At 44.3% G+C, this 25,824-nt stretch overlaps 2 protein-coding genes across 3 annotated transcripts; both read right to left on the bottom strand.

The window, feature by feature from the left end:
* Nucleotides 1-13,924: 13,924 nt before the first annotated feature.
* Nucleotides 13,925-18,108, bottom strand: LOC111950607 (7SK snRNA methylphosphate capping enzyme). 2 transcript variants are annotated; one of them, XR_002875507.3, is made up of 6 exons: nt 17,840-18,108; nt 15,416-17,352; nt 15,027-15,245; nt 14,670-14,793; nt 14,449-14,554; nt 13,925-14,374 (listed from the first exon to the last, which is right to left on the bottom strand). XR_002875507.3 is itself a non-coding variant. In XM_023968332.3 (5 exons), the coding sequence occupies exons 2-5, from the start codon at nt 17,309-17,311 to the stop codon at nt 14,514-14,516; spliced, it is 2,280 nt and encodes a 759-aa protein (XP_023824100.1). In that variant the 5' UTR covers nt 17,312-17,352; nt 17,840-18,108; the 3' UTR covers nt 14,308-14,513. The 2 variants fall into 2 exon arrangements, 1 of the variants encoding a protein (XP_023824100.1); XM_023968332.3 differs by having other exon boundaries at nt 14,308-14,554.
* A 3,268-nt stretch (nt 18,109-21,376) lies between these two features.
* LOC111951080 (transcription factor HES-7-like) lies at nt 21,377-23,977 on the bottom strand. Its single transcript, XM_023969081.1, has 4 exons — nt 23,840-23,977; nt 23,625-23,720; nt 23,096-23,186; nt 21,377-22,649 (listed from the first exon to the last, which is right to left on the bottom strand). Exons 1-4 carry the CDS (start codon nt 23,903-23,905, stop codon nt 21,850-21,852), a joined length of 1,053 nt encoding a protein of 350 aa, XP_023824849.1. The 5' UTR covers nt 23,906-23,977; the 3' UTR covers nt 21,377-21,849.
* Between the last annotated feature and the right edge of the window lie 1,847 nt (nt 23,978-25,824).

Here is a 25,824-nt window from a genome sequence, read left to right as displayed (position 1 = left end):
TGCTCCTTTCCGGCCATTATTATAAGCCGTCCTCCTCTCAGCAGCCTCCTGTGTTACGCACTGCCACACTGCTTGTAACAACCGAGAGTGAGAATGAAGTAGTCAGTGGGGGCGGGGCAAGTGACTCACGTTCCAGCAGCAGAGGCCTTTTCAAAATAGCAGTCCCTCAACAAATGTGGTGACTCATTTTTCTGAATAAAAGTTTTTCTGAATTATTATAATAATTTCTTATATGGGGGGGGGGGGATTTTACTACGCTCCTACGCCCTGGACACTGTGAGTGTGCGTGAAAACCCACCAGAATTCCTGAAGAGAGGAAGGGAGAGAGCCTGGGACTGGAAGCAGGCTGAATGGTTGAGGAACAGACACCAGCCCATGAGAGACGGCTTGGACGGCATTACATAAACGCTCTCTCTATGGGAGCCAATTTCACGACAGGGTCTGCCCCAGCCTATCGGCCCAAGCCTGTCACTTGTCTCGTACGTGTGATATAACACACGCTGTGAGTGTGTATGTGTGTGTTTGTGTGTGTGCAGACTCAGAGTGTGAGCTAGCTACATGGCAGTGGTTAGGGTGAGAGTGGGTCTAAATGAGGTTGAGGCATGCTGGGAGCCCAGCCCGGACCCATCTCCTACCATGGCCCTTCCAACTACCACCACAACCACAGGTCTATTCACTAACTCACTCCTACAGTAATCAGYCACGCAGGTTAACCAGATCACGGCTAGCTAGCACACGCGAACAGAGGGGGAGATAGAAAAAAGAGTGGGAGAAACAGAGAATTATAGAGAAAGACAGGGACATTGCTTTCTAACACACGCCTCTCGGGCAGTGCACTCTCAAATCAAATACATAAGGGGCCAAAAAGACCACAAAGAGAGAATGGGATTGTGCTAACAGGAGAGAAACAATGATCAAATATCCTATCTTTGCAAAGACATGCTGCCCTGTTACGTTGACCGTTTACCCCAGACACAGATACAGGATGAGACAAAGCAAATAGCACGAGGAGGTAATTAACCCCTCTCTCTCTCTCTCTCTCTCTCTCTCTCTCTCTCCCCCCTCTCACACACATGTTCACCCCTCTCTCTCACTCTCACTCTAAGTGAAAGAAACGACAGGTCAGCTTACCTTTGTAGTCACAATGCAGAGGCAGTCCATGGTAGTGAGAACAAACAGGTGGGGTGTATCTCAACCCCCCACCCCCCCACAACAGAGGGCTGAGACCCCACACCCCTCGCCCCAGCCTGCCCCACTCCTGCTCTCTCTCGTCCTGCCTTTCCCCCCTTTTCTTTTCTTCCGTGGATCTCTTTTTTGACTAACTGAACCAGCGAGGGAAAGACAGGATGGAGGGAGGGGGAAACGTAAAGAGGGAAGGGGAGGGACACAGGGAAAGAGAGAGAAAAAGCAAGMGAGCGAGAGAGAGAGAGAGAGGTTGGGCTCAGAATCTGTATGAGAGAGAGGGAGAGGGGGAACGCGTCTATATTTTAAAGCAAGAGGCAAAGAGGAGAGGAGGAAGAGAGGAAGGAAAGAGGAGAAGAAAGGATGAATATGAAAGGAGATGGACAGAGGGGGGAAGGAGGTAGAAAGGAGAGGTGATATGGGAAAAAGGGGAGATTCGCTCTGCGAGAGATAGAGAGAGAGAGAGAAATAGAGATTAGACAGTGAAACAGCAGAGGATGGAGAGGGAGAGCCGAGGGAGGGGACAGTGAAGGAGAGAGAGTGAGTGTGTGGTGTGTGAAGACAGAAGGAATTAGACCGAAATAAAATGTGTAGTGGGGGAGAGAGTGCCAATTACATATGCATCACAGAAACGGAAACCCATACGACAATCAGACTGACACAAACAACCCAACCCCAAAAACAAGATCACATATTCTGAAGGAAGAGAGAAGGAGAAAATGTTCTCTGGTTGTTGTGGTGCTCTGCAGCTGTTGCCTTAGCAATGGTGCAGTTGTTGCCGTGGCAATAGGGATGGTTGTTGTTGTCAGGTGGCCATTGCCGTGTTGCTGAGGTCTATGTGAATGGTTGTATCTATGTGTGTGTGCGTGCGTGCGCGTGTGCATATGACACACGAGAGACAGTGAGAGGAGGAGCGGGATAAGGATTTTAAATAAGAAATGAATAATCATACACGGAGGGTGTTTTTGGTATAAAGCCATTGCCATTCTCATATTTCACTCTCTGTGACTATATGTTTCTACAGTTAACTGGTGGTGTGCAAAATGTGGTGTATTTTCTGTGACTGATTGATTCCAATGCAGTGAATTGGGCCTGGAACCGTTGTTAATGCATTGCAGTAAAATGAATACTATCATTTGTGCATCTTAGGGGTACACTTTGCCTTTAAGAGCATGGACTGCACCACTACAGTCTGGTTTACGGGGGGAACGTGTGCATCCTTGTCTTTGCATCATCAGCTCGGTAATTGTACAAAAGCAGCATAACCCCCCCTCCCCCTGCCAGCTCCCGACAAAGCAGGACCAATGGTGCAGTAATAAAGCAATTCTAAATGATGAACACACACTTATTCCCTGGGGTGGAGAGAGGCATAGATCCAATCTACAACAAATACAACACACACCCACACACATAGCTATGCATGTACATGCAGGCATATGCATATTTATACACACACACACACACACACAGACATGAATAAGTTAAAAAGCACCAAGCAGCATACCGGAACAGTGTGCATAGGAAGGCTCATACAAAATCCTAAAATCCTATCAGCAACTATCCATCCACCCACAGAACCTGAACCAAGCTCCTGGTACTGTTCTGGACTCATGGCTCCCCTGAGGGAGAGGCAGAGAGTTCCAGAGAGTTCCAGAGGGTTCCAGAGGGTTCCAGAGGGTTCCAGAGCCCACGGAAGAGACTCAGTAGAACAGCATGCACAACAACTGATCTGGAACCTCAACCTGTGTTAATTAACAACAGTATTCCAGCCAGGAGGTGACCTGAAAAGGGCTGACCTGTTTACCACATTGCATAACCCACCCTATTGTGGCACTGAGGGATCACACACCGACACACACACACACACAACACACCGCTACTGGCTTAACAAAACTTTGTGAGTATTCATGTTCTAAAATACAGTACTATGCCTCCTCAACAAACCACATATAAAATAAGTATTGCTACAAGACTTTACAAAGAGTGACCGAGAGAAAGTACCGTGTGTGAATAATGACAAAATGTTATATCCAAAATACAAACACAAGCTTGCATGCCCTTTCTCTCTCTCCCTCCCTCTCTCTCGCACACATCTGTGGACGTAGTTAGTCCAACTACCAAATTACTAGTCTCTACCTACTCATCCCCTGCTCTTTTTAACAACACGCAGCCGGAGATACACACTAACAATCAACAGAGACAAAAGATTTACTCTAAATAGAATAACAGACGGAAACACAGGAGAACAAAGGAGACACACTGATAGACAATGCATTGCAGTAGCAAAACCACTTCCCAATGCTGTGTACAGTACCGAAGACCGGAGAAAAACACTCACCAAGAAGTATGCAGTCTTCATCCTCCTGTACCGCTTTCCTTAAGACAAGAGTGCTCTGCTGGCCCTACAGCTGCCTCAGTCTGACTCAAAGTAGGCCAAGGACAGGCTCTGGTCAGCTGAATGGCACCCAGGAGGAACATGTGGACCACGAGGATGCTGCAGGAGGATCACATTTATTTTAGATAGTTGGTCAATCTCACAGCTGTGACTTGAACTAGGTTACAAAAAGACATCACAACCAGGGATGTCAGGACTTTTCTTCTTCACATGCAACACTTAATATAAGCAAAACTTTGCAGAAGTGCAAATACTCGAACTTCAACTGTTGAATTCTAAATAAGGTCATTTGTAATAACAGTATTAGATTAGGCTACTTGTTTTTTTTGTTGAGGTTTTGATGATCTGACCATGTCTCACTACTTAACCCCGTTTCTTGTCTTCTGGTTTGGGTTGGAGCCTGAGAAGAAAATTGCCGAACATTTCAGAAATCACATTTCATGGAATGTTATGCCACCCAGTGGTACTATAATGCACTACAACAAAGTGACATAACATACAGAGGAAGAGAAAAACTCTAGCATTTTGTTTTGCTGCATGGGGTATGGCGCGACCTAATGTCTCTTTCTACCCCCTCTCCTGCACCTCCGCACATTGGTCCTTCTGTGCCTCCTGCGGATCAGGCGGGAAGTGTGTCTAATAATATTAGTCGTCTCTGGGGCGCTTAGATTGTCTTTACAATGTCAGACATTGTTTGACTTGATACAGTTAACTCGGACTGAACAACTGCATTTGGAAAGCTCAAGCCACTGACTTTTTTGGCAAGAACTTCACTCAGCTGCTTGCATTGCTGATGTTTGAAACTCCTGGCTGGGGAGTTTTTGGATGCTCTTAGTTGTTAGCGTGCAGGAGGATCCAGCTTCACTAATATTTTGGCATGCTTCCTTAGGTGTTAGCGTGCAGGAGATCCAGCTTCACTAATATTTTGGAGCTCTTAGGTGTTAGCGTGCAGGAGGATCCAACTTCACTAATATTTGGATGCTCTTAGGTGTTAGCGTGCAGGAGGATCCAGCTTCACTAATATTTTGGATGCTCTTAGTGTTAGCGTGCAGGAGGATCCAGCTTCACTAATATTTTGGATGCTCTTAGGTGTTAGCGTGCAGGAGGATCCAGCTTCACTAATATTTTGGATGCTCTTAGTGTTAGCGTGCAGGAGGATCCACTTCACTAATATTTTTGATGCTCTTTAGTGTTAGCGTGCAGGAGGATCCAGCTTCACTAATATTTTTGGATGCTCTTAGGTGTTAGCGTGCAGGAGGATCCAGCTTCACTAATATTTTGGATGCTCTTAGGTGTTAGCGTGCAGGAGGATCCAGCTTCACTAATATTTTGGATGCTCTTAGTGTTAGCGTGCAGGGAGATCCAGTTCACTAATATTTTTGATGCTCTTAGGTGTTAGCGTGCAGGAGGATCCAGCTTCACTAATATTTTGGATGCTCTTAGGTGTTAGCGTGCGAGAGGATCCAGCTTCACTAATATTTTGGATGCTCTTTGGTGTTAGCGTGCAGGATGATCCAGCTTCACTAATTATTTTGGATGCTCTTAGGTTTAGTGCAGGAGGATCCAGCTTCACTAATATTTTGGATGCTCTTAATGCTAGCGTGCAGGAGGATCCAGCTTCACTAATATTTTGGATGCTCTTAGGTGTTAGCGTGCAGGAGGATCCAGCTTCACTAATATTTTGGATGCTCTTAGGTGTTTAGCGTGCAGGAGATCCAGCTTCACTAATATTTTGGATGCTCTTAGGTTTTAGCTTGCAGGAGGATCCAGCTTCACTAATATTTTGGATGCTCTTAGATGCTAGCGTGCAGGAGGATCCAGCTTCACTAATATTTTTGATGCTCTTAGATGTTAGCATCAAGGAGGATCCAGCTTCACTAATATTTGGATGCTCTTAGGTGTTAGCGTGCAGGAGGATCCAGCTTCACTAATATTTTGGATGCTCTTAGTGTTAGCGTGCAGGAGGATCCAGTTCACTAATATTTTTGATGCTCTTAGGTGTTAGCGTGCAGGAGGATCCAGCTTCACTAATATTTTTGGATGCTCTTAGGTGTTAGCGTGCAGGAGGATCCAGCTTCACTAATATTTTGGATGCTCCTAGGTGTTTAGCGTGCAGGAGGATCCAGCTTCACTAATATTTTGATGCTCTTAGGTTTAGCTTGCAGGAGGATCCAGCTTCACTAATATTTTGGATGCTCTTAGATGCTAGCGTGCAGGAGGATCCAGCTTCACTAATATTTTTGATGCTCTTAGATGTTAGCATGCAGAGGATCCAGCTTCACTAATATTTTGGATGCTCTTAGGTGTTTAGCGTGGGGGCCCAAGGAGGATCCAGCTTTCACTAATATTTTGATGCTCTTAGGTTAGCGTGCAGGAGGATCCAGCTTCACTAATATTTTGGATGCTCTTTAGATGCTAGCGTGCAGGAGGATCCAGCTCCACTAATATTTTTGATCCTCTTAGATGTTAGCATGCAGGAGGATCCAGCTTCACTAATATTTTCAAATCAAATCAAATCAAAGTTTATTTGTCACGTGCGCCGAATACAACAGGTGTAGACCTTACAGWGAAATGCTTACTTACAGGCTCTAACCAGTAGTGCAAAAAAGGTGTTAGGTGAACAATAAGTAAGTAAAGAAATAAAACAACAGTAAAAAGACAGGCTATATACAGTAGCGAGGCTATAAAAGTAGCGAGGCTACATACAGACACCGGTTAGTCAGGCTGATTGAGGTAGTATGTACATGTAGATWTGGATGCTCTTAGATGTTAGCGTGTAGGAGGAACCAGCTTCACTAATATTGTGGCTGCTCTGGTATTTCCTTATCAGGGCATCAAGATCGCCAACATGATTCAAAACAGTGTCGCCCTAGCACCCTTTTTAATGACTGTAAATCAGTCAACAAACCCCTACAAAAACCAGAAACCCCATAGGAGTTGTCAGGGCTGACAGTGCCACCCATAAAAACTAGAAACTCCCAATACAGAAGACTTTGCAGCCCACCTTTCCACAAATATGGCCGTTCTTTTCCTAGAAAATTTGAATTGTCCTATTTTCGGCAAAGTAGGAGGGCACCATGACATCAACAGACACATACTGTACTGTGCCACATAAAGCCCCTTTCACATACAATCTCTGCTTTCACCAGGACTTAAAACCGGGGCTTCCTAAAATGCTTGCCCCAACCAGTCTAGAACCCAGATACAGGTACATCTGCAGAGCACATGCACACCTCCATATGGTTCATTGTTTTATCCAAGTAGGAGAGATGACTGGGTTCAAGATCAAATACACTGAAGCAGTCTATCTTATTACAGTTTAGACTGACATTATTTTCTTACATCTGGAAATATCATTTTAGGGATCAAATCTATTTTTATAGCTTTGTTGCTAGTGTTGTTATCAACTGTGACACAACTCCTGGCATTGACAACTTAGATGGAAAGCTACTGAAGATGGTAGCTGACTATGGCCACTCCTTTCTGTCATGTCTAATCTGAGTTTAGAGGAAAGTGTTTGTCCTCGGGCCTGGAGGGAAGCCAAAGTCATTGCACTACCTAAGAGTGGTAAAGTGGACTGTTCTAACAGCAGACCTATCAGCTTGCTGGTCAAACACAATGGTGTTTGACCAAATACAATGCTATTTCATCTGTAAACAAAAGGACAACAGACTTTCAGCATGCTTATAGAGAAGGGCACTCAACATGTACTGCACGGACACAAATTACTGATGATTGGTTAAAGGACATTTATAATAAKAAGATTGTGGGAGATGTACTGATTTCAGTGCAGCCTTTGATATTATTGACCATAACCTGTTAACACCGTGGGGTGTTGAGTGTGCAGAGATGGACACACAGGGAGGTTCTAGTCAGAAAACACAACTTTACTAGGCAACAAAAATAAACACAACAYCAAAATAACTCTGGGTTGGCTCTGTCCTTCTTCTCCTGTTCGGCTCCATGCCTCCRGGAGCTTCATTCCCCTCTGTAGGCTCACTCCTTGCCTCTCTCTTTGTCCTCCTCGTGGTGCGCCATGGTGCTCCCTTTATGTGGCCTGCAYGGCTGGTAGGCACTCTCCCCTAATTACCTMTACTTGGGGCCATCAGCGTCAGGTTGCCAAGCCCGTGTACTCCCAGCAGAGGGAGCCAAYGTCACGACACGTACCTCCCCTCCATTACCAACCCCCGGGGTAGACATCCCGGGATACCACCCCCTCAGCCCCTTAGCCCCGACCGGGAATGAAGCGCGCTCAGGGATAGGTTTGCATCCCTCCTGGAGAGGGCGTCTGCATTGCCATGCTGGACCCCCGACCCGTGGAYRACAGAGAAAGAGAATCGCTGTAARAACAGGAACCAGCAGGTGACGCGGTCATTTGTGTCCTTACCTCTTGCCATCCACACAAGTGGGGCATGGTCAGTGATCAGGGTGATCTTTCTCCCGAGGAGGTACTACTTGACGGTGTCCAGCGCCCACTTCACGGCGAGGCACTCCTTCTCGACAATCCAGTACTTCTATTCCCTCAGGAGGAGCTTCCTGCTGACATACATGATGGGSTGCTCCTTGTCTTCCTGCTCTTGAAACAAGACGGCCCCTACCCCTTTGTCGGACGCATCTGTGTGGACCAGGAGGTTTTTTGAGAAGTCCGGGGTGATGAGTACCGGGTGCGAACATAGTGCGTMCTTCAGGGCCTGGAACGTTGCCTCTGTGTCCTYCGTCCATCGCACCGTCTGGGGTTGGCGTGACTTCGTTATGTCTGTGAGAGGAGAAGGTATTGCGGCAAAGTTAGGTACAAATTGACTGTAGTAGCCTGCTAACGCCAGGAACGACTTCACCTGCTTCTTGGTTTGTGGGACCAGCCATTCCCTAATGGCGTCCAATTTTTATTCTTGGGGCTTCACATTACCCCGCCTGATTCGTAGCTCAGCTTGCACTTGTGGAGGTTTGCAGTCAGCCCCGCATCACTTAGCGCATCCACCACTACCTGTAACCTACAGAGATGGGACTCCCAACTGTCACTGTGCATGATTATATCATCCAAATAAGCAGCAGCGTACTCACAGTGCGGGCGCAGGACGCGGTCCATGAGTTGCTGAAAGGTCGCTGGGGCCCCGTGGAGCCCGAAAGGAAGAAACCGGTAGTGGTATAGCCCACCCCCCACGCCCCCGGGGTGGAGAAGCCCGTCTTCTCCCGGGAGGCCGCTGCCACCGGCACCTGCCAGTACTCCTTTGTCAGGTCCAGGGTGCTGACGTATCTTGCTTTCCCCAAGCGGCACCTCGGAGAACACGGCCGTATTCCGCTGGACCAACTCTCGGAGCGCTTGTCGTTGGGTCTCTTGTGTGTGACACTTCTTCAGTAGGTTCACATGGTAAAGCTGGAGGGGTTTTCTCCACCCCGGTTGGCGGACCTTATATTTGACGTCACCTACCCGCTCGACAATGTCGTAGGTCCCATGCCACGTAGCCAGGAATTTGCATTCCGCATGGGCCATGTGCTCCTTCACAACTGGCCAAATTGACTTCATCCTCTCTCTCATCTCCTCCACGCTGCAAAGGGGGGTCGKTTGATCCTCCCTGACTTCCTTGGCTAGGTCCAGCAGTCCGCRGGGCCGATGGCCATACAGGAGCACAAAGTCTACCAGTCTGCGGTTTTGTTGGTGCTGCTCCTCCAGCGCTTGCTCCTGGAGAGCCTGTTGCTTCTGCTGGCTGCAGATAAACTGAGCCACCAGTTCCTCCATGATAATCTCCCTAGGCTCGACCCCATGGCACCCAAAGCAATGTACCTAATAGAACTCAGAGTTTTCTTTAATGGAAGCCTCTCTAATGTCAAACATGTAGGGTGTGGTGTACCACAGGGCAGCTCTCTATGCCCTTTACTCTTTTCTATTTTTGCCAATGACCTGCCACTGGCATTAAACAAAGCATGTGTGTCCATGTATGCTGATGATTCAATCATATATACACTTCAACAACCACAGCTAACGAAGTCTGAAACCCTTAACAAAGAGTTGTAGTCTGTTTTGGAAAAGGTGGCCAGTAATAAACTGGTCCTGAACATCTCTAAAACTAAGAGCATTGTATTCGGTACTTTCATCATTCCCTAAGTTCTAGACCTCAGCTGAATCAGGTAATGAATGGTATGKCTGTTGAAAAAGTTGAGTAAACTAAATGACTTGGTGTTACCTTAGATTGTAAACTGTCATGGTCAAAACATATAGATTCAATGGTTGTAAAGATGGGGAGAGGTCTGTCTGTAATAAAGAGATGCTCTGCTTTTTTGCCACCACACTCCACAAAGCAAGTCCTGCAGACTCTAGTTTTGTCTTATCTTGATTATTGTTCAGTCATGTGGTTGAGTGCTGCAAAAAAAGACCTAGTTAAACTGCAGCTGCCCAGAACAGAGCGGAACATCTTTCTCTGCATTGTAATCAGAGGGTTAATATAAATACTGTGCATGCCAGTCTCTCWTGGCTAAGAGTTGGGGAGGGACTGACTGCATCACTTATTTTTAATAAAATCAATGTGTTGAATATTCCTAATTGTTTGCATAGTCAACTTACACACAGCTCTGATAACCACACTTACCCCACCAGACATGCCACCAGCGATATTTTCACAGTCCCCAAATCCAGAACAATTTCAAGAACGTGTACARTATTATATAGAGCAGGGGTGGGCAAACTTTTTGGCTCGAGGGCCACATCGTGATTTTGAAATTMAATTGAGGGTCGGATTTCTTGGGGGACCAATTGTTTGTTRAAATCAATTTGCGGGGGCTTCCTGAGTGGGGCAGTGGTCTAAGGCACTGCATCGCAGTGCTTGAGGTGTCATTACAGACCCGAGTTCAATCCAGGCTGTGTCACAGCTGGCAGTGACTGGGAGACCCATGAGGCGGCACACAATTGGCTCAGCATTGTCCGGGTTAGGAGAGCGTTTTCCCAGGCCGAGATTTCTTTATCCTATCGCGCTCTAGTGACTCTGGTCACCAGGTGTACGGTGTTTCTTCCGACACATTGGTGCAGCTGGCTTCCAGGTTAAGCGGGCATTGTGTCAAGAAGCAGTGCGGTTTGGCTGGGTCGTGTTTCGGWGGATGCACGGCTCTCGACCTTTGCCTCTCCCGATTCCGTACGGGAGTTGCAGCGATGGGACAAGACTATAACTACCAATTGGATACCATGAAATTAGGGAGAAAAAAGGGAGAAAAAAAATATATATATATATTTTGTAAATGTCTCGCGGGGCGGGCTGTACTTTGCCCCCCCCCCCTTGATATAGAGACATTATTGCATGGAACTCCTTTCCTTCTCATATTGCTCAAATGAACAGAAAAACAGTTTTTTTTTAAACAGAGAAAGCAACATCTTACGGCACAACGCCTCTCCCCTATTTGACCTAGATATTTTGTGTGTATGTATTGATATATAGGCTATGTGTGCCGTCGTTTTAAAACTTTTATTATGTAGTTCTCTCCTTGAGCTGTTCTTGTTTATTAATGTTCTGTATTGTAATGTTTCATGTTTTGGGTGGACCCCAGGAAGAGTAGCTGCTGCTTTCGCTAATGGGGATCCTCATAAAATACCAATACTAACTGTATGAAAAGTACAAATATGAGTTACAATGAACAGAAATAGGAAGGCAACATGCAACAATTTCAAAGATTTTACTGAGTTACAGTTCATATATGGAAATCAGTCAATTTAAATAAATAAATTAGGCCCAATGGTGAGCATTTGCCCACTGAAGTCGGTTACGRCGCTGAACTGCAGTCAGGTCAAGACCCTGGTGAAGATGACGAGGACGCCGATAAGCTTCCCTGAGACGGTTTTTGACAGTTTGTGCAGAAATTCTTTGGTTGTGCAATCCCACAGTTTMATCAGCTGTCCGGGTGGCTGATCTCAGACCATCCCGCATGTGAAGAAGCTGRATGTGTAGGTCCTGGGCTGGCGTGGTTACGTGTGGTCTGCGGTTTTGAGGCCGGTTGGACGCACTGACAAATTCTCTAAAACAATGTGGGAGGCGGCTTATGGTAGAGAAATTAACATTCAATTATTTGGCAACAGCTCTGGTGATGCATGCAGTCAGCATGCCAATTGCACACTCCCTGAAAACTTGGGACATCTGTGGCATTGTGTGTGTAACAAAATATTCTTGTGGCAAAGGAGAAATGCTCACTAACAGGGATGTAAACAAATTTGTGCATAACATTTGAGAGAAATAAGCTTTTTGTGTGTATGAAAAAAATGTCTAGGATCTTTAATTTCAGCTCATGAGTCATGGGACCAACACTTTACATGTTGCATTTATATTTTTGTTCAGTGTACTTTCTGAAGGACAGCTAAACTGAAAGACAACTAAGAACCTAGAGATTATTATGGCATATTTGCAACGCAAATGCCTTGTGACCCAAAAAACTTTGTAGCAGTGTTTCCGAAGACATTTACTGTAAATAATTGAAAATTAATAATTTAATTCCCCCTTTGAACATGCGTACACTCAGTAAAAAGTGTGCTATCTAGAACATAAAGGGTTCTTCGGCTGTGCCCATTGGAGAACCCTTTGAATAACCCTTAAAAGTTCCAGGTAGAACCTTTTTGGTTCCAGGTAGAACACATTTGAGTTCCATGTAGAACCCTTTCCATAGAGGGTTCTACATGGAACTCAAAAGGGTTCTCCCTGGAACCAGAAAGGGTTCTCCTATGAGTACAGCAAGCTCCCAAAACAATGTTATAGCATGATTCAGACAACCTTATTGAAATGAGAAACTCCCTGGCAGTTATAAACCCAAACTTCCAGAAAACAGTTTATCATATATGGCATGTAAATCAGGGACTTTGTATTATTGACAATCTATTGGTTGTTAATTCCCTCATATCAGTGCAAATTAAACAGATACAGAAGTGAGTAGCAAATCTCTAGTGTAGATTCCTTTGACCATATCAGGGCTTAATTTACAAGGGCTTGKGAGTAGTAAAAAACTTGTACAAATGTATAATTGATCAAATCTTTATGTACAGTGTATTCAATCAGACTGTCTTAATAGGGCCTTAATATTCCCTGCCAGTGACATATCAGCATCTCACAACCCTTCCAAGCTGCACACTCCACTCCCCATCCCCCACGACCGGAACCTGAGAGTCTAGGGCAGGGGTATTAATCTTTTACCCTACGAGGTCCGGAGCCTGCTGGTTCTGTTCTACCTGATAATGAATTGCACACACCTGGTGCCCAGGCTCTAAATCAGTCCCTGATTAGAGGAACAATGAAAACAAATCTGTGGAACTGGCTTTGAGGTCCAGAGTTGAGTTTGAGGTTTATTGTCTAGGAGTACAATAAACCAGCTTCTCAAACACTCTCTGACCTGGGCCCGGATTGGTTGGGGCATGCTGTTAGGGGGCAGRACACCTGACAGCTCTTCGACTGTGCAGGCCAGTGTCTCTTCACTCCTGTGAGCGGATTTGTGGGATGGAGTGCATACAGAAGTGAATTGTTGTAACTTGTGTTTGCCATTTACTGTTGGTAGTAGTTAATGATAATTATTTCCATATCTAGCCTATACAGTCATTACTAGAGCTCCTGCTGTGCTATTGTATTCAGGGCCAAATGTAAATAGCCTATTCATTACTGTTCATCTCCTGTACTACAGAACCACATCTATTCTGTCTGTTGTGTGTGTGTGTCTATGGCAAAAAAGTTCCCTTGTGTGTAACTCTGAGGTCACCTCATTCCCCTCTTACCAGGGGAGGTGCTAGTGGGTCACAGGTCAGCCCAAACTGAGAATCACTCTCTTTCAGGGCCTGTGGATGAAGTCCTCTGTGGAATGACTAATGAGCACCGACTGCATTTCAATTGATTTGTTTATTAAAACATTTCAACAAAATCAGAACTAGACCAGCATTTGCCCATCTGCTGGTGATAGTAAACAAAGTATTAAGCGTAAGAATTGAGTAAAGCGTAAACAACATTACATTATGATGAATTGACTTGGGTTAAAGTGAGCTGGATTAAGTCCAATCTGAGGCCTAGGCACTGAGGCCCTGTATAGACTACATATGATTAGTTGGCAGCAACTAATCATATTGAACACATGACACAAATCCATTGAAAGAAAGAAAAAGTACCAAAAGCAATCAACAGAACAGGAGTAAAACCAAATAAAACACTGGTCATTCTTATTATAGCCAAAGTAAAAACATTGATCATCCTCTCAGCATTGCCAACTCCACCTGACTGACAGTTGTTCTTGAATCAACTACCAATAGAAAGAGGCAGGAACAGTCCCTGGACGCAAAGTAGGACATCTGGAAGAATGCAATCCAGACAAGGAGCAGACTGAAGACAGGCACAACTCATCCACAAAGTCACATTGAAAACAAACTGCTTTTCCTAGTCAGTGAGTTAGAACACAGAGGAACTCAAGGACCGTGTTAAAATGAAGACTGACCCTATTAAAAAATTAAAAAGTGTGAGAAATGTCCCTACATGAGTTCCATTTGGACATAACATGGAAATAACCTTTCTGTAAAGGATTCAAATTGGGTTTCGCCAGTCCATTCTGATTAAAATGCTGGATATGTTGATGAACCAACTGAAACAAATATAGTCCCTGACTGAACAAGAGTACAAACAGTAGTAAAACAAATATGGAACACACAGCCTGTGCATTGGGAGCAAAAAGTCCAAAGTCATGATTGAGTTTCCCAAAGCATCTCTTCTCATCATCTGGAGTGGAGTTCGGTGAGTAGAGAAGCCATCTGATTGTCGTTTTATAGAGTCAAGTGTCCTGTTTTGGACTCCTTACCTTCAAAACAACACAGCATCAATGTACAGGCATGTAGAAAGCTCTGAGTCTGCTTGGGGWTGAGATATGCTTACAGGCTGGAGATTAAGGTGTCTCGTGGTGGTTTGGGTTTATGCTGCTCAATGGACTTCCWGGCAGATTATGTTCCTTTATGAAACAAGTAGATTGGCCTTTGAAAACCTGCGGGSGAAAAAACATTAAAATCCATTTGTTTTAGAAACAAAATGTACTAGACTGGAAAAAGGACAAAAGAAAGAATCAGATGGATATTGTAACCTATCGACCAGTGACTTACCTCTTGACGAACTGTTAGGAGTCCCGATCAACTCGTAGCTGGAGAATCCCACCTCAGATGTCAGATATGTGGAGAACTGTTCTGGTTTGAGGCGGATGCTGTGGTAATTCCTAAAGATGCTATCCTGTAACAGTAAGAAATAGGGAGATATTATTATGTCATCTTGAGTCCTGAACTGCCCCAGAGCTGAGCACAGCKGCGCATCCCCGTTAAGAATTGTGCAAAGAAACGGGCTACTTGCTAAAGGTTTGAATTCTTGTTTTGGCTATCATCAATATGGCTAATTCTGTATGTGCATTTGGCCAGTGTAACAGATCACACGATTGGTGCTCCTTACAACACTGCCCACTCTCTCACCGTGAGTTTCTTCCTCTTGCCGTAGGTGATCCAGGGCTGTGGCTCCAGGATGAACATGCCTCCAGGACGCAGGTGCCTGAACACTCTGTGGAAGAGGCGCTTCAGGCCACCGTCTCCCCAGTTCAGGTGRACCCACTTGGTAACGCTGAAGCACAGGATGACGTCATACTCTGGCCGCTGGGTCAGCAACAGAACATCACTCTCCAGGACATAGTTCCCCTGAGGAGGAGAGGGAGGGCAAGGGGATGAGTTCTGAACAGGGTGTGATATTTCTCTCTGAGGGTCAAGCAGAAGTAGAGGCAACACAGTATTGTTCATTTCATCYTTAATATAATGAATAACGATTACTAAATGGAAAGAAACAAAGGCTGAAGTGCACGCACGCTTACCTTGATAAAAGAGACATTGGAGGGGAAGTCGCCGGGAGGCATGGTGGGTGTTTTGGGGAGTGGGGGTGCTGCTATGGGCCCCCTGGAGATATGCAAGGAGACAGGGAAGGAGCTTGTCCCCAGTTCAACAGCAGGCGCTCCAGAGTCTTTCTCCTCAGCCYCACTCTCCTGATCTCTTCTCTCTGCGCGACGCGACAACGCCACACCATCCGCTGCCTCCACTGAGACACAGTCGCTTCTCACCTGCTTTTCGACATTTCCATTCTCAGCCCTGCTGTGCTCTCTTTCMTTCTGTTTGTGTGTTTGTTCGCCTGAGTGTGACACGCCTTCCTTCCTCTCCTCCTGTCTGTTTGCCTTCTCCTCCTTCCTCTCCTCTTCCGGCCCATTGGTCTTCTCCTCCTCCCCTGTGGTTCGCCGGGCCTCCTGGGCCTGCAGCTCTGACAGGTAGTGTCTGATGTTCTGGCGGGCCGCGTGCACCAGACCCCCGTCAATGTCCAACCCCAATATGCGTGCGGGCCGCAACTTCTTAGCAATACACAGTGTCAGGTGACCCGTGTTGCAGCCCAGGTCCAGCACTGCTTTACCCTGGAACCACTCTGGACGCAGACAACGGAACCGCGGGTCCTCAGAACAGCCTGGGTTGCGGTAACCATAGTACTTGTTGTAGTTCCCATACTGGAACTTCTTTTTGTTGCCTTGGTGCTGCTGTCGTTTGTGCTGGTTGTGGGGCTGCTGTTGCTGGGAGGACCCCCTCRGACCTACCACTGGGGTTTGGAAGGAGGACTGTGCGTTTCTCCCGGGCCCAGCTCCACGGCCCTTCTCCTCCGTCCCTGACCTGGACATAGGAGTAGATTGGGCCATAGGAGGGTCTGTTTTACTAGAGTTGCGTCTGCGTTTGCGTGGCCGGCTAGTGAGCTGGTTCGAGCCTCCGGATGTGGCTGCCGAGGAGTCTTCCGGGGCTCGAGGCTGGGCCTGGGGGGCTGATACAGTGAGCGTGGCCTCATCCCTGCTGTTGGAGGGGTTGATCTCGTTACCATCACCACCACAGGGGTCCAAGATGGCTGGGACACTGGGTGCTTCRAAAACTGAGGCAGACGCAGCACTAGCAGATGCCAGGTTAGATAGAGAAGAAGCAGTGGTGTTGGTCACTTCACCACTTCTCTCTGAATCTGACTGGTCCAACCCGGAGACTGACRACCCCCCACCACCTCCTCCATGGTGTCTGTTGCGGTGTCTCCTCCTGCCGCCACTCTTAAAGGGCGACACAAGGAGGCCCCTACCTCCCATCCTGCTGTTAAGGTTGAGAGGGTCAGTGATATCCCTGGGAATGAGGATCTCTACAGGGTCGCGGTTCTTGGCAGGCAGCGGGGAGGACCTGGGTGTCTCAGCGTTCAGGGCCCTGTTCACGTCCTCATCCAACAGACTGTTGAGGTTCAGCGGGTCAAATATGTTTCCTCCCAGCAGGAAGTTGGTGGGCAGAACCGAGTCACTCTCAGAGTTGGCCCGTCGTCGTCTCTTACCTGCTGGATGCTTGAACCCTGCATTCATTGTGCTGCGACGCTTTGAGAGTTTCTGCTGCTGCTGTTTGGGCTGCTGCAAGCCATTTTTKGGGTTAAGGTGCTGCTCAGTCACCATGGCCTCCTTTCCAACACTCTCTGTCTGGTCATTGGGGTCAGCAGACCTGCTGTGCTTGGTTTGGGCCCCACTGTCTGGCATGGGGCAGGTAGAAGCACCATCAGTGCTATCTGGGTTGGCCAGAGTGACCTCTGGGACTTTGGTGGTATTGTTGCAGCTTCCAATGCATTCTGAGAGTTTTTGGGGTGGCAGAGGTGGTGCTGGGTCCACTTTCGTACTTCTGGTTGGAACAGTCTCTTTTTCAACAGACATCTTTATCATCTTCCACTCAATATTTTTGGTGCTGACATGGGACCACCATACTGAAAACACACAAAAATAGATTATTACAATGATCTCTGAAATTTATAAATCATAATATTTATCATTTTYTTCAATTTGACAATTGTTTTCAGTTTCTGCTTTCCTGGCTATTTCAAGCACTCATTCAAAATATGACAACTTGTAAAACTTGCCATCTACTGACAACTTGATTTGTGCCTGCATGATATTCTATAAGAAGTCCCCAAAATGCATACATGTCACTGGATATAGGCTAGTAGAAGTTATTGGAGGCAGCAAACGTTGAGTGTACGTCTACAATGAAGAAATGTAAACCATCTCCTCAATGCCTCCTTCTGCGCGTGAACACGCTTCCTAAATACTGTTAATGAATGGCGATATTTTCCACGAATCCACCTCTTTGCGTTCATGAATAAATGCGACGAAGTAAAATRCAAGAACACAAACTTGCCGTCTAGCTACAGGATGAGGCAACTGTATGTTTATCAACAACAAGTCTCAGCTCACCGTTCCCCCGCCTTCCCGTGAAGCTGAACTGTCACTGCCACACTCCCTCCCGAGTTACTGGCGTTCCCCGCAGCATCTGCTTCGTTGATAGCTTATTTGTTCGCTAATATTATTTTCACTGTTGAAATAAATATATTATGTTTGGGAGAAAAGCCTCTCCAAAATTCATAAAACAACCAGTTCTGTGTGAATTTCACTATGATTGCAAGCTCGCTGCACACAACAAACTCCGTTTAACTTCGAGCTCAACAGCTCAATCTCACGCAGGTTGGAAGGTTCAAAGGGTTGTTTTAGCTTTGCTAAGAGGCTACACACTTAGACAGGCCTCAGAACCAATAAGGTTACGATTTTTAGGCAGTCTTCCTAAAATCGACCAATTACAGACGTGCAGGGGTTGGCCAATTCACGTCGACCTAGTTTTACAAACTATAGTTGTCCCATAATTTGCCTGTCTGAAATGAAATGTGTTATTCCCCGCCATTTGGAGAAATTCCCTATTAAATAATGCATTGTAACCCTGTATACGGTCAATAAGCGCCACTTAGTTCACAATTTTTACATCAACGAAATGTTGTAGAGGCAAGACTAAACAACAGATTACAAACGCTCCCAACCCCTCATGATTTCCACTAGTTACCACAGCCACAAAGTCAAAATGGGCTAAATCGTAAAGATTCCTGAAAACAAACATTTGCTTTTTGGTCTAAATTTAASGTTAGGGTTAGGCMTAATGTTAGCARTGTGGTTAAGGTTAGGGGTTAGGGTTTAGTTTAGGTTTAAAATCATATTTTAAGAAGATAAATTGTAGAAATTCGCGTTGTTTATGACTTGTGCGCTTCGATGGGAGGAGTTTGAACTGGGTAAAAAGGTATTGGATTCGTTTTAGAACCGGGATGCGTCCCGGGCGTGAGCTGGGTGCCCGGTTGTCACTAGTTACCGCAGCCACAAAGTAAAAATTGYCTATACCATAAAAATCCATAAAAACAAAAATATACTTTTTGGTCATAATTTAAAGCATTGGAGTAAAACAAGCTTATATTCTGGCTTCTGATGGGGTACAAAGGTTGAACTAACCTCAGGAGGCATTTGTAARTTACATTCTTCAAGAATCAAGCAGATAGCCTATAGTGGTTAGAGCGTTGGGCCAGTAACCGAAAGGTTGCTGAATCGAATCCCCAAGCTGGCACGTTAAAAAKCTGTCGTTCTTCCCCTGAACAAGGCAGTTAACCCACTGTTCCCAGGTAGGCCGTCATTGTAAATAAGAGTTTGTTTTTAACTGACATGCCTAGTTAAATTGAAACAAAAACAAAAATGGATGTAGCAGCTTTAGTGTTAGGAGTGTGGTTAAGCACGCCACATCCTTCAGATCCCGGTGCTTGAGAGTGAGAGGCACGCCTGTTGACTCATCAGTAGGAAAGATKTGTTTCTCTTTTGGTCCATTCAACAACAGAGCGATACGAACCTTGTTTCAGCAGGATGTTGTATCTATACCTTATGTCATGCCTTATTGGAATGGATTTATTGATAATATCTGTTGGGAAAAAGTTTGGATGTTGCCACATACCTACTTGTTAACTAAATTAAGGAAGTTTCCTTTAAAATTATTCATAAATATTATCCTGCCTATCCACTATATGAAGAAGTTTAAGGAAAACATCAACTCAAATTGCTCCTTTTGTAATGACCACCCAGAAACAGTGTTGCATCTTTTTTGGCATTGTATTCATGTAAGAAAACTGTGGCAAGACATCAGTAGATTTATAATTGAACACATTTATGAAGATTTTACACTATTGTGGAGAGATGTACTGCTTGGATTCTTTACATGCGATAGAAATAAGCTGAAACATTTTTATGTAATTCATTTCATTATTATTTTGGCCAAATTTCATATACACAAATGTACATTTACAAACAAAAAAACAMATTTTCTTACCCTACAAAAAGAAATTGAACTGTATTTTAAGACAGTTAAATACTCTACTAACAAAAAAGCTGTTAGAATTGTAAGTGTATGTATGTCCCTTAAGGTCCTTGTGTAATTGTAATGTGATATTGTACCCCCTAGCTCGATTGTCCATTGTATATAATCTATATATACTTGTGTTCCCTCATGTACTTTCTGTATTGATTTGTTGTTAATAAAAATAATAAAAATAAAAAAAGAGAGTGAGAGGCACGCTTCAGCGCCAACTCAGTGACAMCMYRWMAWTKWYRKGKTATCAGGACAGTGTGTGAAGTATWATAATAATTGCCTTCCGATTGCTGTGTACAGGACTACAGGGCAACACAGTGAACGGGATGTTAGAATATCCTACTGATAGAGCAGTAGAAATCTGTATGTTTGAGCAAGGCACTTAACCCCAATTGCTCCTGTAAATCGCTCTGGGTAAGAGTGTCTGCTAAATGAATAAAAGGAGGGTCAAATCAGATTGAATAAGATACATTTTTGAAATAGTCAGGGTTTAGCCACAATTGTGGCTGTGGTAACTAGTGAAGRCCGAGGTGGCCTGCTCCGGCCGACGGCGAAGTCAGCTCAAAACAAGCTGATGTAGCTCAAAACAAGTGACATAAGGTTAAGCACATGGAGTAATGAGTATTATTCTGTTTTTCYAAGTGCAAAACTGATAMAAACGATTTATCTGCATTCCCAACGGAAACTAGTTTAAAAATTCGAACATATTTTATGGAAAAGAGAGGTTTTACGTTTCTGAACGGTGCACCATTCTGCCTTTTGACAACATGACCAAACGGAGCAGATTACTGTTCCATTTGAGAAGGGCGTTCCTCCCTCACCACGGCTTTTGCCCGTTCACGTCATGGGCCATGCCCCACCGATGTTCTTCTTAATCGAACTCCCCCTTTCGCGGGAATTGTAAAATCGTGATTTGTATTTTTTTATCCAACAATGTCCAGGTTTTCCTCCTGTATCCCTGGTAAAATGGTTTATTGTAGACTATAAACGTCAGGAAAGTTGTTTTGTTACCTCTAACCATATTGCCCAGAGAAACTGTTTTGATAAAATTATAATCTCAGGTTAATTTATTTAGACTACCCTACATTTAAATCGCAGCTGGCGTAGACGCATGTTGTCGTTGCTTCTGAGTGAGCATTGTATTCCTTTGCTCTTGACTCATAATATTGTCTCCTTCTCCCTTTTTGGGGGGATTTATTTAAAGAAGTTAATATCTTTAGCTGGACTGACAACCAAAATCAATAGGCCAGGGTTGTTCATTGGAATCACAATAGATAATGGGCTTTGAATGCCAACTACAATAGARCCAAAATCTTAAACCATGACAAATATCTCAACCACACTGATAGCCTAACTAGCAGTTACAACTAACACTTAAACCATGATAGTGTTATGATCATGCTTTTGATAAATAGGCCCTAGCAGTGATTACATTTCTAAACCATTCGTTCAGTTTAGATCAATCAGTAGAGATKATTTGAAATGCCACATTAGCACTGACATACAGGGAGTCAAGTTGGAAATGAAGTGATTTAGCAAAATAAGAACTTTATTCTCCTGAGTTTAATTACAAGACTTTGTACATGATCAAATATAAATATATATACAATGTTTTACATGATTTATAATTTAGGAAAGAATCCAAGACAGGGAAAAACTGTTTAGGAATGTAAAAGAAGAAAATCGATTGTCCATGACAAAGAAAACAAAGAGAAGCTCCAGGCAGTCTACACAGTAAACTCTGTAGAAAACATAACACAGTAAACTCTGTAGAAAACATAACACAACAGGGAACTCTTCCGTCTGTTAAAAGGCCTTTTAAAGTGACAGTGACAGGTTGTCAGAAAACTTTTGATTGTCCTTGACCTCCACATTTTTCTATCTTAGCCGGACCTCACCACGCGCTGCTTAATAGGAAAGATGAATGATGTCCTGAACGCGTCCGGTGATGATCTGGATGGCCAGATGCTCTCAGAACACAGATTGTGGAGACCTGTATGTGTCCTGGTGGATTTCACTTACCCTCCATTGGATATCAGGGCCAGGGCCTCCATATTGCCTGGGGCTGGATCTGAAACAGTGACCGCCTCAGAGTCCTTGTTGGGCCGTCGGGCACAGGGCCAGAGGGACGTAGAGGGTTGGGGATACTGGAACCCAGGGGAGAATTGTCTGGTACCAGAGGCGCCACAAGCAGAGATGTAGAGTGAGAAGAGGATGACAAGGAATCTGATCGATGTTCAGAGGGAGAAGGAGAGAAGGGGAAGTGGCAGGGCATGGAGAGGTATGGAGAGGTAATGGTGATAGGTGTCGAGGAGCTGGAGTAAGAAGGGGAGGGTGGGGGGGAGAGGGAGTAAGGAGGAGATGGGTATGGGTGTGAGAGGTGTTGGGTAGGGTGGGGGTGTTGGAGTACAAAGGTGTTGGGATAGATGGGGAGAGAGGTGTTGATGTAGGGGAAGGTGGCGTCCCTGCTGGCTCGTTGATGACCCATCACTGTACTTCTCTTCCTGTTCTGAACTCTGCCCAGTAAGCATTGTCCTTCTGCTCCAGAGCCCCAGGGCTGGAGGTCCAGGGGAAAGGTCTGGCTATGCACACTCCCCAGAGGGCAGGCACTGTGGGCCTCCAGGTGGTCCCTCAGTTCCTGGACAAAGCTCTCTCTCTGGGATGGGTCCACGCTGTCGATGTAGTTGCCCAGGCGGGAGATGCATTCTCTGAAACCTGCACTGTAGATTGGGTTGGGTGGGGGATGTGTGTGCTCATGTATGGGGCCTGTCCTTTTGGAACTCACAGCACTAGTCACTGGAGCAGAGGACTCTTTCAGAGGATTTTCTGAAAGGGCTAGTGTTGGTCAATAGTGATTCCGACAGTATAGGGAGAACATTTAGGAAGAGAAGAGAGGACAGAAAGAGACAAATCGAGAGATGGATCCATGTGATGTGAAGATGAGAGTATGAGAAAATATCATGATAGAATGGTTGATGAATTTGGAGAGAATACAAACATGGACAGAGAGAGGACAGTATGAAGAAGCAGGATGTACATTTGTGGGAGAATTGTCAACAGAATTTGCAAGAGCCAATGTGTATTTGTAGGTGTTTGTAGATAAGTTAAACAAAGGGAAGATAAGGAGGTTTTGGGGAGAGAAAAATAAAGAATTATTAGCACTCACAGTAATATTTAATGTTCTATATCAACAGTTTGGGGCGTATTTCGCTTTCTATTTATGAAATAAATTACATGAAAAACACACGGGCAAACTATAAACATTTAGGATTGATAGATACCTTTTCTGTCGTTCCCATTTGCTTTTCTTCGTATGTAATCGACAGTCAACTCTAATATTTCAGCTTTTTCCAATTTTGGATTTTTCAGCCGCTGTGAGAGAGAAGAATAATCCTACTGAATATATTGCATTACGATCAACCATTACGCACAATATTTCGAATTTTAATTATGAATGATTTTTTGGTATGGAAGTGATGATTGTATGGTTAAATACAATACTTTTAATACAAATATAAATTGCTAAAATACATTTTTGACGTGTCTATCAAGGTCCTAACTGACACCAAGTTACGTTTTCAATTCCATGATAGGTTGGTAAAAACTCGGAAGTCTCGCGCAATAGCATTTCTTCATAGTTTTCACATGGGTCTGGTGTCCGTGTGGTTGTATGGGTTGTTTGAAATGTAATTAATAGCTTGACAATGTGTATTATTTAAATAAAACGGATCTATATTTTCGATAATACAATGACAGACAATGAACTGATTTCAGACAGCAATTAGAAAAGCGGTGGTCAACTCAACTCACCATGTCAGAAGTGTTGCTTAGCAGTATAGTCCTTAGCTCATCCAACCGTTGGTTTATCCTATCACGCCTCTTCTTTTCAATTACCGGTTTAAGAACCTAGACAATAATCATCATCATCAGTTATTGCAACAACACCAAATCCACAACAAACTCACTGACACCAAAATATAGATCATATTTTTTAAACATCAGTTTTACGCACGATCTGGACTTACCCTCTTTACGGCATTACGTTTATTCATGTTTGATCCTTCCAACTTTCCTCGATGAAGTAGGCCCATATGAATAAAGACTACTTTTCCAAAAAGAAAACGATGTATTCATCCAATCCGGTCAAGGAAGCTGAAAATGAAGTCTCCACACTAACCAACAAAGCTGGTTCATTTTTAAATGAGGCCGCAAAGCTACTTATAAGGTCAAGCAGACCGACTGTCATTGGTTGAAAGGTGACAATGACGTTCTCGACCGTTCTCATTTCGTTGCATGCCTTCTTGATACTCACAAAATGGAGTATTAGTTCAAAGATACAGTAGCTTCATTTCAGTAAATCAATGTGCATCTTTGGAATGATCTAGAATATGTTATTTACAATATAGCATAAACATTTAGAATGAACGTAAAGTCCATAATATAGCAATTTATCTTAATCCTAACATGTAGCTATGACTGACAAAGAGTAGGCTGTGTGATTCTGTGCATTATTTTTCAGCCATATGCTTACAGTATTAACGTAATGAGTTGTAAATGCCAGGCTTAGCCTTCTCTGACCTTAATTTGGCATAGAAATGAATGCGTTTATACCATTATTGGCGCAATTGACCAGTAAAGCAGTTATTGCTTTATGTAAATATTGGACCAATTTGGTACGAAATGTGTCTTTGGAGCTTGGTGGGTATGTCTTCAGACTCAATGCATCTAAGGAGGCCTTTTGACTATCCATAACAGTACTTCATATGTATGCGCCAAATTGGCCTTTTAGAGAAGTGTGCCTTGGGAACGTTGGTTTTCTCGTGGGAACAGAAAACTACTGTTGCTGAAAAAGTGTCAGAATGAACACAATCACACCAACTCGAACACACTCGTCTTTATGATGTATACATTCCATGTAAGTGACAATTTACGCATGCATGACAGTCGCACCTTGTGTGAGCGTGCAGTAGCCTACCATATGCTCCACATGGGCAAGTTAGATTGCGCTATTAATCAACACGAAATACACAAATGAGCCGTGGGAAATTGAGACGAAATCCAAATTTGACATGCACGCGAATCGAGGATTGCGGTTTTATCTATTATGGTAAGGCCATGCGTAAAAATAGGCCATTGCAATGCAGCTTGTAACCTATGCATGGGGAGTGAGAGAGGGAGAAAGAGAGAAATTGCAGTGAGAAATTGGAGCGAGAATGTGGTCTTTGGAGGTGCATGGCCGCGCGTAAAAGCAGCAGTGAATGGACAAATGCGAAATACGTAAGTGGGAAGTCTGGACAGAGGTGCAACTTTGCCACGGGCATATTGTATATTCTGGGCAAAGGCTATAAACAAAAGTATAACACAATAACTTTGACAGAACAGTACATGTAAAAAATGCATTAATTAAATGAATCAAAATGATTAAAAGGAAATGATCATCAAATCTGACCAGAGAGGATAGGTCAAGTTCTAAGATGCAATGTCAAATACCTTATTGGTGAYATTCTGTTACATCATGTTAATTGTTTGTGTCGATGCGTTGTCGAAGCTGGGAACATTTCGCACTAAATGACCATCCATGCTTGAAGTGACTCACTAGGAAAATGTCACCAATCTCTCTCTCATGAGATAATGCAGGAGTTGTGGTTTATTATCTGTTAGAATGTATACATTTAGGAGTTTAATAGCCTGTAACGGTGTGTTTGTTCCCAAACATCGACTCCAATATTGAGCCTTGAATCAAATGCCTTGACAAAAATCACACAATCCTTTCAATGAACATCCATTCAGCATATAGCTGGAATAACATATTGAGTTTTGCGCAAAACGACATTATCTTTCTGTCCGTTCTGCCTAGTATGTCAGTCTTAGGTCTGAGGGTCACATTTCATTCAAACTCAAACTCAAAAGTTGATGTTGTGTTTCACACACAACTTCTGGGTTGTGTGCCTGAGTTGTTGTGGTTATGGTAGCGCGTGTCTGAGAGACATGATATCCCTTTGATCTGAAG

This window comes from Salvelinus sp. IW2-2015, linkage group LG23 (assembly GCF_002910315.2).
Source record: "Salvelinus sp. IW2-2015 linkage group LG23, ASM291031v2, whole genome shotgun sequence".
Taxonomy (NCBI): domain Eukaryota; kingdom Metazoa; phylum Chordata; class Actinopteri; order Salmoniformes; family Salmonidae; genus Salvelinus; species Salvelinus sp. IW2-2015.
This window is presented reverse-complemented; position numbering and strand designations above follow the sequence as displayed.

Bases quoted from the DNA above. Each gene is read 5' to 3' on its own strand.
- LOC111951080 (XM_023969081.1), bottom strand. From the start codon at position 23,905: ATGGGCCTACTTCATCGAGGAAAGTTGGAAGGATCAAACATGAATAAA. The intron at 23,721-23,839 runs GTAAGTCCAGAT...ATTATTGTCTAG, and splicing joins AACGTAATGCCGTAAAGAGG to GTTCTTAAACCGGTAATTGA. The intron at 23,187-23,624 runs GTGAGTTGAGTT...TCTCTCTCACAG, and splicing joins TAAGCAACACTTCTGACATG to CGGCTGAAAAATCCAAAATT.